We start from the raw sequence: 13,659 nt of genomic DNA on the forward strand, positions 1-13,659 counted from the left end.
GAGTAGCTCAAATAGATCTCTCTCTTTCTTGTACCCTCAATTTTTTTTCTACCCATGTTCTGTACAAAACTATGCTAGCAGAGGACTATTTCATGCTTCCTTTTAGCAAGTAAAATTCTTCTATCGTTCCACTAGTCTGTCATGTTACCAATCACATTCTTGTGCCATCACTATAGCTTTAAATGTTTTAAAGGGGGTCATGGAATCCCTTGGTTGTCTTTATATCCTTGGTAAAAACAAGAGAAAAACAAAAGGAGGTTTGGGGCTCCTTGCAGCCTGAGAAATAGCTTCCAGAGGAGCAGAGATCCATTCCTACCGGAGGCTAGATTCAAAATGAACACCTGATAGACATGAGTTAAGTACCAAGGGATTGTACCAAGTGAAGGGGAGTAGCTGATGACGTGGGGACTGGAATTGATGTCAGTAGTCATCCAGGATATTCTTTTGGAGACTGGATTAGTGGTGGTGTCACATCAAAAAACTCCCTGTATTATTAGATGACCAAACACCCATGCAACACTCCTAACACTTCCATGTATGATACTACCCACCCTAGCACCCTGGAGAACCTCACCAGTGTGAAGCCCCTTTGAGAGGGGTATTAACAGTCTTGAGCCATCCTCTAGCTTATTTGAACTGCAGTAAACCAGTGTCACTTTATTTATAATTATAATAACCTTGTTGTAGTTCTTTAAATTACATTTTACTAAGACAACCTTAGTTTAATAAAACTAATCTTTACTTTTCTAAAATAAAGGATTAGTATTGCCATGAAATGAACATAAGAGGATCAGCAGGTGCTTTCTCTGATCACTTGCACACGTGAAGAGCTCAAGTCATCAACAGCAAATGAATGCTTTGATAAAATCATTTCTTAAAAAGCATAAAATAGTAACAGCAAAACATGTATACATTATAAGAAGTCTGCATTAACCTTCAATTTAAGTAAAAAACAGTCAATCTGGTAAATAAGTCTGATAGGCAATTACAGACTGTCCATGCAAATGGACAAAAGCCAAAACTCTTCAGAACTCATCCATCCATTCTCTTCCGCTTATCCGAGGTCGGGTCGCGGGGGTAGCAGCTTGAGCAGAGATGCCCAGACTTCCCTCTCCCTGGCCACTTCTTCTAGCTCTTCCGGGAGAATCCCGAGGCGTTCCCAGGCCAGCCGGGAGGCATAGTCCCTCCAGCGTGTCCTGGGTCTTCCCCGGGGCCTCCTCCCGGTTGGACGTGCCCGGAACACCTCACCAGGGAGGCGTCCAGGAGGCATCCTAATCAGATGCCCGAGCCACCTCATCTGACTCCTCTCGATGTGGAGGAGCAGCGGCTCTACTCTGAGCCCCTCCCGGATGACTGAGCTTCTCACCCTGTCTTTAAGGGAGAGCCCAGACACCCTGCAGAGGAAACTTATTTCAGCCGCTTGTATTCGCGATCTCGTTCTTTCGGTCACTACCCATAGCTCATGACCATAGGTGAGGGTAGGAACATAGATCAACCGGTAAATTGAGATTCTTCAGAACTCTACAAAATTAAAAATTAACCATAATGCATCTCTTTCTTTTCATAACTGTCAAGCTTTTCGATTTACAGTTACATGCAGTTATGTCTAAGCTATACATATACCATATAACACATAAAACAATATATTACTCTACAGTAACCCTAAAATTTTTACGATTAGCATTTTCTTCAATTTTTTGTTCATTTCCTATGTTATTTTCTAAAAATACATGCATGTAGTTTGGGGATTCTAAAATTGCCATTATCTTGTGTCGGTAATTGAATTATTTTATTATTTATTCTGTGATGCCATTTTGTTTGAATTTTGGGCGCCATCATTTTAAAACACCTGCACCAATAGTCACCATGGTGATCATACCCAGAACGACTCAGAAATCCATGATGTGTGACATCACCAGTGCAACTGTGTAAAGGTTGGCACAAGCATTTCAGGATAATTTGAAATTAATAATAACAACTTTAGTGCTGGTGTGCAATTCTTTTTGGTTTTCCAGCCAGGTTAGTTGAACTAATTTTTTAGTATAAGGCTTGATTTTTGTTAATATTCTGATCTTGATGACAGATTGGTTTGACTTTTTGGTAACAATGATGGCTCGATTGTTTTGATTATGTCACAACTCCTCTGGTCATTTCCATTACAACATAAGATTGTCTCTATCCGAGTTAATACAAAATTCTCCATAAAGATTAGAAGAAGTGTTCCATGTAATAGAAAACAAAACAGTTGAAAAAGAATAAGCTTATGTGATGTCTTCTTCTTTCGGCTGCTCCCGTTAGGGGTTGCCACAGCGGATCATCTTCTTCCATATCTTTCTGTCCCCTGCATCTTGCTCTGTTATACCCATCACCTGCATGTCCTCTCTCACCACATCCATAAACCTTAACTTAGGCCTTCCTCTTTTCCTCTTGCCTGGCAACTCTATCCTTAACATCCTTCTCCCAATATACCCAGCATCTCTCCTCTGCAAACGTCATAACCAACACAATCTCACCTCTCTGACTTTGTCTCCCAACCACCCAACCTGAACTGACCCTCTAATGTACTCATTTCTAATCCTGTCCATCCTCATCACACCCAATGCAAATCTTAGCATCTTTAACTCTACCTCCAGCTCTGTCTCCTGCTTTCTGGTCAGTGCCACCGTCTCCAATCCATATAACAAAACTGGTCTCACTACCGTCCTGTAGACCTTCCCTTTCATTCTTGCTGATACCCTTCTGTCACAAATTACTCCTAACACTCTTCTCCACCCATTCCACCCTGCCTGCACTCTCTTTATCACCTCTCTACCACAATCCCCATTACTCTGTACTTATGTGATATAATAAGTGAAAATCTGGTTTCACCTGTCCAAGTATAATTTAAGAACAGCATAAGAATATGACTAAACTCTTGCTAAGAACTGGACATTCAGCCCAAAATAGCTCATCAACCACAAACTCTTTGTAAAATCCATTAAGGCAAGATTTCAGGTCTCCAAAGTCCTGCTATCTACTAAACTATCCAGTAACATCCCATGTTTCTTTTATTCATTCAATGAAGAAATATTTTTAAATGATAAGGCTAATTTACACTGTATGTCCCAGTGTTCTTACTGCATTAACAAAAAAAAACTTGTAATAGATTCATTCTAAAATAACATTCATATGGGGAGCACCAAATAATGTACAAATTATGAATTACAAAATCATAACAAAAAGCTTGGAATAAAGATTGTTGATGTCCAAATATCGGAAATTACTGCATGTCCTTCAAAATCAGATAGCAATGGTCAATTTCTGAAAAGACCCACATGTTCAATGATTCACGATTTCCATAGCAAAGTCATTAGATTGACGGATTGAGATGAATTTCAATTATAGTCTGAACTTTAGCTGAAGAGCCTTCTGCAAGAATGTGCATTGTTAAACGTTGTGCAATCCATATAATTCTTTTAAACTTCAGCATGTTACTAAAAATGAATGAGAAATTATCACTAAAATTAAATATCTGGCATAATATAGTGTTTTATATCTTAGTACCTCATTAAGTGATAATTCATTTTTTATATGTCAGGTATGGTAGTGCAGGTGAAAATATATCAATAGAAGATTCGGACTAGCTGCATTGGTGCCAGGTACTTCACCTGCATGTCATTGTCTGATTTACTCTCAAGGATAATTACACTATTAACACATGCCATTTTCTTTTATAGCTGCAAAAACTTTAACTCTTCAAAATATAACTCTTTCGAGTGACATTTCATCACAAACACTAAATGTGAGATGGCAGCTGAAAGGTGAGACAAATGCAGCAGGAAAGGAAATTACTTTTCAGATTCAAGTTGGATGGACAAAAGAAAAGAAAATTATTTTCACGGTATGTAAATCTTCTTAAAGATCTCTCATTCTGTAACAGTGAATTAACCTGATAGTCAACATTGTCTCGATTCATTCAAAAAACAATAATCTCATCTTCCCATCCTCCCATCCTGGTGAGGTCTAAATAGGTCAGTCCAGACTTCCCTGTCCCCAGCCTACAGATTCTAGGTCGCTCTGGGGAATTCCCAGACATTCCCCAGCCAGATGAGAGATATAATTCCTCCAGCATTTCCTGGGTCTACCGCAGGGTCTCCACCAAGTGGGATGAGCCTGGAGCACCTCTAGGGGGAGCTGTCAGGGGAGCGTGCCTAAATCACCTCAACAGGTTCTTCTTGATATGGAGGATCAGGGACTCTCCTCTAAATCGCTGAGCTTCTCATCCTATCACGGAGTGTCAGCCCAGCCACCCTGCAAAGAAAACTTATTTCTGCTGCCTGTACTCACAATCTCATTACAGCTCATGACTACAGGGGAGGACAGGGATATAGACTTAGATTTAGATTGTATTTGTGGCTTATACACACTCAGGGGTATACAGTGAAATGTAGCTCAGTGAGCAACCTGTATTGTTCAATAACAATTTTAAAATATACATTAAAAATAACTATTACTGTAACTGTATAACATATATACACATTAGAAGTATTAAAATTGTTAAATAATTATTAAATAATAAAAATAGTTAAAAATAAATAAATTATTTTCACAATTTTGAGGAATTTCTGTTGTTGTTTGTTATTTTTATTGCCTGGCATATGAAACTCTTTCTCAGGCACTTGCCAGATCTTAACCATTTCAGCTGGCTGTAGAAAGGGTGAGAGGAGTCCTTCATGATGGCTACCTTGGTAATGCACCTTTGCATGTAGCTCCTTTTGGGATGGTTATGATATTCCCATAAGGTGCTTCGCTGAGTGCACAAATCTCTGTGGTGCTCTGCGGTCCTTTTTTGAGCCATTTCCACACCTGGCAGTGATGCATTCTGCCAGAATGCATGGTAGAAGGACTTCAGGACTCATTTTAATACTCTGGAATTCTTCATTTGTCTGAGATGATAAAAGGGCTGCCTTGACTTTCTCACTAGCATATCAGTGTGTGTGGACCATGCTCAACCACTCCTGATATTGATTCTCAAGTATTTGAAACCCTCAACCCACTGCACTACAGTACCATTAATGCACAGAGGTTCTTTGCTTCTCATTGTCTCTACTGAAATCCACTGTAAGCTTTGGCAAACTGACTGGTAACCCAAGAGCTTTGTCTTTAGCTCAAGCTTCACCCCAATAAACCCCCGATGGACTGGTACAGGGCCTGTAAAACAGCTGCTACCACTCCAATCCACTTATAAACACAATTCTGAGATACTTGAACTCCACCAGTAAAGGCAGTTGTTCCCCCACTCACCTGGTGAGAGCAATCTACTCTTTTCCAAGAAAGAAACATGACTTCAGGCCAAAGGGTGTGTTCCAACTACAGAGGGATCCCACACCTCAGCCTGCCAATCAAGGCATATGAAATAGCACTGGAGGAAATAATCCATCCAATGGCTTAGTCAAAGATACAGGAGGAACAATGTGGATTCCATCTTGGCCGTGGAACAGTAGACAAGCTCTTCTCCCATGCACCAGTCCCCAGCAACCCAACCCCCACATCAATTGCACCAAAGAATATGAATATCCAATCTACATGTTTGTAGATGTGGAAAAACCATATAACAGTGTCCCTCAGGATATGTTGTGGCGGGTGCTGCAGATATATGTGGGGTGACAGGGCCGCTCTGTGTGCTATTTATTCACTATATGAACAAAGTCAGACCTGTGTCTGAATACTTGCCGTTGAATTGGATTTGTTCACTGTGGGTGTCAGACTCCATCAAGGCTGTGTCTTGTCACCACTCTAACTAATAATCCATCTGATCAATTATCTAATCTTCACAGAGTTATGAAGAACCAATAAAAAATTGTATTAGTACTTACAGTAAATATGTCTTGACCAAGGGTCAGACATACATAGTAGGACAACATTTAGCAGTGCTACCTGCCATTACCATAATCCTACTGTAGGTTCAAGTCTCAACAATGTATGTTGTTTCTCTAGTTATTCTCATTTTCCTTCCAAACACATTTACATTTTCCTTATTGAGTACTCTAACCCTGACTCAGAGTGAATAGGCACGTCCTAGGGTGGACTGGCGCCCCTCTCAGGGCAGTTCCTGCTTTGCCTCCTATGCTTCTAGAATGAGCCTCACTTCCCTGCATCTCTACATTGAGCAACATTTGTTCAAAATTGGACAGAAAGCCGGTTGTTTTATGTGTTTGAAATGTAACTTGGGAGTGCAACAGTACCTTTCACGTCAGTTGAGTAAGTTCTGCTTTTTAAAATCTGTAATGAAATGCTGTGACATTCATCCTTTTCTGAACTGATTTATTAGTTGTTGTCTAAATACAGTAAAAAAATAAAAAGTTGTTGTTAAGCAGACACAGAAGTGAATAACCATGTGACCTTCTTACTTGCAAATATATTGTGCCTCTTCATCTTATTTCACCATTCTCTTTTTAGAATAAGAGAACAGCTTTACAAAAATGCCCTAATTAAAATACATACTGTACATACATGCACCTTAATAAAAGAATACGTGTCTGTCAGTGTGTCCACTCCCTCTGAGCAATCTGATTGGTCAGTTTGGCTTTGGTGATGTGATCAAAAGAGGAAATGTGTATGTGAGACATACAAAGAGAAGTAAAGGCGTACAAGGAATGCTGAGAGTGTTACTGTCAGAGACAGCAGGTATAAAACAGGATAGGAGGTAAGAAAATAATGACAGAGTCTGAGAAGCAGGCTTTACAGGAATACGCTTGAGAAAGGGAATGATGAAGAAGAGACGTTCACAGACACATGAATACTGAAGAAAGGTGCCGAAGGTACACATAGAACAAGAGATAGCAAATGTTTTTAATTATTCCAGTATCATGGCTAATATATTATATATATATTAGGATAGTCCACAATTCAATCAAATATTTGAAGTTTATAGAATCATTTCTCCACATGGATTAATTCTTATTTTTGTCAATTAGGGATGGCTTATTTACCTGTCAAATTTTGGCTTCACTGTGACACATTTAGAGGTTGCCCCATTCTGAACATTTTATTTGTATTGTTATTACGTACATGCTCTTACTCTGAGTTCTTAACTGACTAAAAACAATGAACTAGTACTAGGGTGGAATTCCTGTAGTAAGTGGAAGTGTCTATTTTAGCCCATTTTGATGACAGAGTTTCAGCAGAAATAAATGAAAAGATGGTGTAAAGCCTATAGAGGCCACCATTACCTTCTTTGTCATCTTTATGAAAAATGGCAAAGAAAGGTCTTAGTAATTTCTCAAGAAACCATATACAGTGGAACCTCAGTTCATGACCATAATTCGTTCCAAAACTCTGGTCGTAAACCGATTTGGTCGTGAACCGAAGCAATTTCCCCCATAGGATTGTATGTAAATACAATTAATCCGTTCCAGACCGTACGAACTGTATGTAAATATATATATTTTTAAATTTTTAAGCACAAATATAGTTAATTATACCACAGAATGCACAGCGTAATAGTAAACTAAGTATAAAAAACATTGAATAACACTGAGAAAACCTTGAACAACATAGAACACTAACACTGCAATAGTTCGCGCTATAGTGCTAGGAACCGCTCGCTAAAAACACTTTTTTTTTAATGAGTTTTAAGCACAGGGGAAAAAAATGAACATTTGAAAAATCCGTAATTTAATAAACCACCAAGAAAAGTAACATTGCAATAATGCACGCTGTGAACCCATCACTGTAAACAGAACTGAAAACAAAAACAAGCCTTCTCTACCTTATGTGTCCCTCCCTCTCTCGTTCGCTCTCTCACTCTCTCTCTCTCACGCGCCTGTGTGTGTGTGCGTGTGTCTCTCTTTTGCGACCCTGGAGTGCCTGTTTGTGTGTGTCTCTCTAGCGTGCTCCTGTGTGCGTGCGCGTCTCTCTTGCACGCTCCTGTGTGTGTGTGTGTGCATCTGCCTCTCTCTCGCGCTGCCTCTGTGTGTGTGTGTGTGTGTCGCGCTCTCTCGCTCTCTCTCTTGCTCGCTGCACAGGAAATGCACAGGGAGAGACTGAACATGTACAAACCAAAAAAGGAACCTGGCTTGTTCGTATACCGAGTGTGTGGTCGTGAACCTAGGCAAAAGTTTGGCGAACTTTTTGGACGTAAACCGATTTGTACGTGTACCAAGACGTTCGTAAACCGAGGTTCCACTGTATATATATATAGAAACCATATATGTATATATATACATATACATATATATATGTATATATATATATATATTGTAACAAGGCGCTATATAAGCGCCTGACCCGACACAGATAGACACAGAGGCACGCATAAAACCAACAAAGACTTTTATTTTCTTCACCCATGGGCGCATGTCTTCCCCGTGACCCACAGGCAATACACAGTCCATAAGCACTCTTATAACACACCAACAGTTTCTCTCTTTTACCACCACTCCTCCGCAAGCGTAGTCCTCCTCTTCCCGACCATGGCTCCTTGAGTGGTGGTGGCTGGCCCTTTTTAAAACCCACCCAGAAGCGTTCCAGGTGCTTGACCACCTGGTCCTAATTGCACTTCTGGGTGGGCTGAAGATTCATCCAGCCAGGCTGTTGAAACCAGACAGCCCCCCCTAGCGGCCACCCCAGTCCCCAACCAGGCTGTGGAGGACTCCATCTCCCATGGAGCCCTGCAGGAGGTTTGGGAATCACTGTCGGCCAGGGAGGCTGCCACCAAGCATCCTGGGGGAAGTACTGAGCTATCTATGGCTGCTCCCCTGGAACATAAGCAGCGGCTGGGCATGGGACCCGACTGTTGACCACAGTATATATATATATATATATATATATATATATATATATATATATATATATATATATATATATATATATATGTATGTATATATATATAGCGGCCATTGTAGTGCTTTCATTCGTTCCTCCACTCCTCCGAGGCAAGAATTGTCCACCTTCTCTTGACTCTGACTCCCTGGTTGATAAGGAGGGCTCCATTTTAAACCTGACCCAGGAGTAGATTTAGTGCCAAACCAATGTCTCCAGGAAGTATTTCTGGGTTGGGACAGGGGACGAAAGATCCTCCTTCCAACTGCTCTCCTAATGGCACCCAAGAAACCCCAAAGGGGCCCTATGGAATCACAGTTCCCATGCTTCCCTATGGGTGTACAAATGAGGCTCACTAAGAGTGATGCTGTCACTCAGTGTACTGAGGAATGACATGCAGATAGGACACAGTCTTCCACTGCTGTCCACTTGTTTTGGCTTCCTGCCCAGGAAATGGAAAGCCAACCAACCCAGTTGGGATGCTCCATCCATTACACAGTGCATCCATTACGCTGGCCTCCTGATCAAGTAATAATCTTCTGTGCACCATTGCCAGGATGTCAGTACATCTGTTTCTCCTAATAGATAGATAGATAGATAGATAGATAGATAGATAGATAGATAGATAGATAGATAGATAGATAGATAGATAGATAGATAGATAGATAGATAGATAGATAGATAGATAGATAGATAGATAGATAGATAGATAGATAGATAGATAGATAGATAGATAGATAGATAGATAGATACTTTATTAATATGTTGGCTTTCTGGCTTAAACAGGAAACACACTGCCTTTCCTCCAGACCATCCAACATACAGGTCACCAAGCCAGGCAAGGAAACAGGGTCCACCTCAGCTGGGATGCCATTTCCTCTATTACTATATATTATATATGTACAAGGATAAATCAAAAAGTAAATGCAATTCACCCTTTAATACTGGCAACTGTGAACAGATGAACATAACAGTTCTATTACATCTCCACATAGTCTTCCTGCAGGTTGATACACTTTTTGCATCATTCCACTAATTTGTTCATTTCTTGGGAGAAGAAGCTTTTCAGCCACCTCAGAATCTGGAAGATGTGATACTCACATGATCCTAGATAAGGGCTATAAGGTGAATGTGGAAAACGTTGAAACCTTAGCTGTTGCAATGCCTCCACCGCTGTGTCTGTTGAATGGGGATGTGCATAGTCATGGAACGGCATGCCTTTTCTTTTGCTGTGAAATGCAGGTTTCAGGTTTCATTTCATTGGTCACTGATTGTCCATGTTCCTGAAGATGCACCAAAAGACGGACATCATTATTTTCTTGGGCCAGTCGTCTGAATTTCTTCTTTACTAGAGTGGATGGGACTTTGCATTGTATGCCTTGTCTCTTGCTTCAGGGATCTTAGTGATAGACCCATGTCTCATTTCCAGTGACAATCCACTTTTAAACACTCTGATCAAGAATTGGGTTGGAACCTCCATGCATTGTTGCTTGCACAGATCAGTAAACTGTTTGGGTACCCATTTTGTGCAAGCTTTACGGTACCCCAAGTCATCATGCACTATGGCATGTATAATATATAGCTGATATCCAAATGTGGAGCAACAACAAACAACATGATCTGTCATTCTTCTCTGATGAAGGAATTTGCCATGTTAGCTTGTGTGCACGATGTTGATGTTCGACCAGATTGAGCTTCATCGGTTACACTTGTTCTTCCTACTTTAAACCTCTCTACCCTTTCATAATCTTTTCGTGGAGTCATACTGTTTTCACTTGTTTTGGTGAATTTCAACAGGTTTCACTCCCTCTGCCCAAAGAATTCTTGCTAAACCACATGATTCATCAATGGTGCAATACTGAAGCAGAGCCTCCATGTTTATTTGACGTTGACTTCAATGCTGTGCTGTTCATGTTCAAACTACTCAGAAGCCATTGTGAATGTGTTGTATTGCATCAACTTCTGTCCATTGCGGTTATGTCGCAATTTTAAAATTGCCTTTTATCTTTGCTTTTTATCCAAATCATGGTTAACAAATTCAGTATACCACCATCTTAAATAGCATCTTAAGCCTCTCATGTACTGTATGTCACTGGTAACAACCATGCCATGGCCATGAAAAATAAAACACAAGACAGTGCCACAATGATGTTGATACAACATTAGTAAAATTTAAAAACAATTAGAAAAGTAACATTCAAAAATTATTAAATGATACGAGAGTAGATACAATCTAAAAAGTTTTTCAAAACATAGAGAAACAGGCTCTATTCCCAGTCTGGTCACCGTCCATATAAATTGTGAACATTTTCCATGGGTACAGTTTCTTTGTACATGTTAATTAAATGCAATACACGCTCATTTATTATCCTAAAATGGTCTACTATGAGTGTGTGTGGGTATGTACATGAATGTGCCCTGAGATGGAGTGATGTTTCACGCAGTTAGTTACAGCATTGCACCCAATGCTGCCAGGGCAGATGCTGGTTCCCCATGACCTTGAAATTGATTCTTTCAGTTTAAAAACGGGTAGATGGATTGAATTAAGAGTTCTCGGGGATGGTTTTAGGTAACATTTGTCCTTGCTGTTTTTACAGGATTACTTCAACACAACATTTTTCAAAGACATGCACTTTTCATGGTCTTGGCAGTCAGATTTTCCATTGGAATGTACAGTGTATTCTGTACGAATCCGAACAATGGAGGATAAGTCCAGCACTTGGAGTGAGTGGGTTGACTTGGAGCCTGTTTCAGGTAAAATATACTTCTGCAATTGAAAAGTACAACCACTTCAGTGAGCTTAGCTCATCCGTGTATAATCATAACTAAAAACAAGCAAAGTAGTTTAAAGCAAAATCATTCATTAACAAATATACCAATATAAAAATCCAACCATGCAGCCATCCATCCATTTATTGTCTTGCCATGCAAGGGTAAGAAGATCTACTTTGGGCACTCTGCTCTTACCCAGACACCCCAAAGACATGCATGTTAGGGTATCTGGAGATTCTAAATTGATGTATATGACTGAATGTGGCTGTACATGCAAGCACCATAATGAACTAGAACTCAGTCTAAGGCTGTTTCCTTTCTTGTTGCTAAAGTGGTCAGGCCAGGCTCCAGCCCCCATCACCCTTATCTTGAGTAAACAAGCTCAAAAATGAATACACAGCTTGTGTCCAGTACAGGACAAGAAAGAGGATGAAGAAAACAAGAGAAACTCACTTTGGCAATTACAGAGACTCTGTGACCAGCAGTGGACAAACAGGATCCACTTAGGATTCGTCTATCAGTGGACTTGGTGGTCCAGAAGTACATGTTATGGCTGCTTTCCAGAAAGGTAAATGGGGAATTGGCTCCTCTGGTAGGAAATCTACAAGATTTACACAGAACAGCAAATCATGATAAAGGTGCCTGACAATGTCACTGAGATATAGAAGCTTTGGGGAGGTGGGCACAAAGGCAAAATGGAAAAGAAGGCAGGCCATTGGTTGTCTTACAGACTCTGAACCTCTGAGTTCTAACCTGCCTTTAATGGGTATTGACCCCAGGATCCACCAGAGGGCTCCGTCACATTGCAGCACGAGACCCCCGACAGTAGAAGGGATGTCAGACTTGGCCTAAAGTAAACTCCAGAAGAATGTGTAAAGGCAGCTCCCTGTATGCGTATCATGAAGTCAGGAATTTAGTTGGGTGATGTGTCACTGATGGGGTGAATGAAAGGGCAGTGGGGGAGGAAAAACAGTGGAAGAGATTTGAAAGATGAGCAGGAGACATTTTTTGTGCAATAACTTATAAGAATAAACTGGGTAAGCAGCTTCAGCAGATAAAATTCTATTTGCCAATCTGCCATTCATCATTTCTGTCAGGATGTAACCCATTATGAGCACTGAGTGTGCCAATGCGCCACATGAGAGAGAGAGGACTATATAGTATACCACATGAATATTTTGGCATTTTTATGTCCCTTAGGATAAAATATATTGTAGCAAATTCAGCGACATTTGCTTGTATAATAGCTCTTTTATTAGCTTGCTATTCTCATTACGTCATGTTAAGATGGTGACAACAGCTTTGCCCTTTAAAGGAATACTCCACTTAAAAATTATGTTTTTGTTATTTACCCCATGTAGTTTTTAGTCATAGCAAGGAAAAATGTTTAATCTCACGTGTCACACATGTGTGTCTGAGGGTCATCTTTCGGGGTCATCATAGGTAAGCACTACTATGCCAGGGCATGAGAGGACTCACGGTACTGTCTCTACAAGAAGATGCCCATTGAGGGAAACTGACTCCACCCCTTCTGGTCCAAAAACTGTAAGATCAAGGTGGCATCTCGTTTGGGAAAAAGCAAACTGCCAGATGGAGCTCCCACCTAGGTACTGACTGCTCTTCAGAGCTACCTAGCTATTTTTTGGAGGTCCTACAGCTGAACAGCTGTTCTTTTTTGTGCTATTGTGGGGTTGCTTGATTTGCTTTGCCAGCACCGTTATTAAAAGTGGCAACCCGGTCAGCACCCTAACATTCATTTTAGACTTGTGAGTTCCCTTGCTTGACCACACACATCTTTAATGGAAAGATAAAAAAACCACATGCTATATAAGAAGCTAATAGTGACCAGTGTTGTACTACTGCAAATGATGTATAAAATGTGCATAGAAAGAAAAAGAAAAAAAATTCACATTACTCATGTTGCATAATCCACATGTCAGTCATTCAGTCATATGCTCAAAACATACAGAACACATGCTTTTTCATAAACAATATTAAATATATACACCTCCTAAACAGGAAACTGAAGCCTCTTTTTGAATTGAAGACAGGACTCTTTACCAACAAATGAGGGCTACAGGAGGT

General features: G+C 40.3%; 1 protein-coding gene across 1 annotated transcript in view; it reads left to right on the top strand.

Moving 5' to 3' along the window:
* LOC114652860 (leukemia inhibitory factor receptor-like) overlaps window positions 1–13,659 on the top strand; it is a 78,530-nt gene that overhangs the window by 22,266 nt on the left and 42,605 nt on the right. Inside the window, exons 3-4 of the mRNA XM_028803168.2 lie at window positions 3,717–3,880; window positions 11,400–11,556. Coding sequence (XP_028659001.2) covers window positions 3,717–3,880; window positions 11,400–11,556 — 321 coding nt within the window. The remainder of the gene's footprint in view (window positions 1–3,716; window positions 3,881–11,399; window positions 11,557–13,659) is intronic.

This window comes from Erpetoichthys calabaricus, chromosome 5, assembly GCF_900747795.2.
Source record: "Erpetoichthys calabaricus chromosome 5, fErpCal1.3, whole genome shotgun sequence".
In the NCBI taxonomy this organism is placed as follows: domain Eukaryota; kingdom Metazoa; phylum Chordata; class Cladistia; order Polypteriformes; family Polypteridae; genus Erpetoichthys; species Erpetoichthys calabaricus.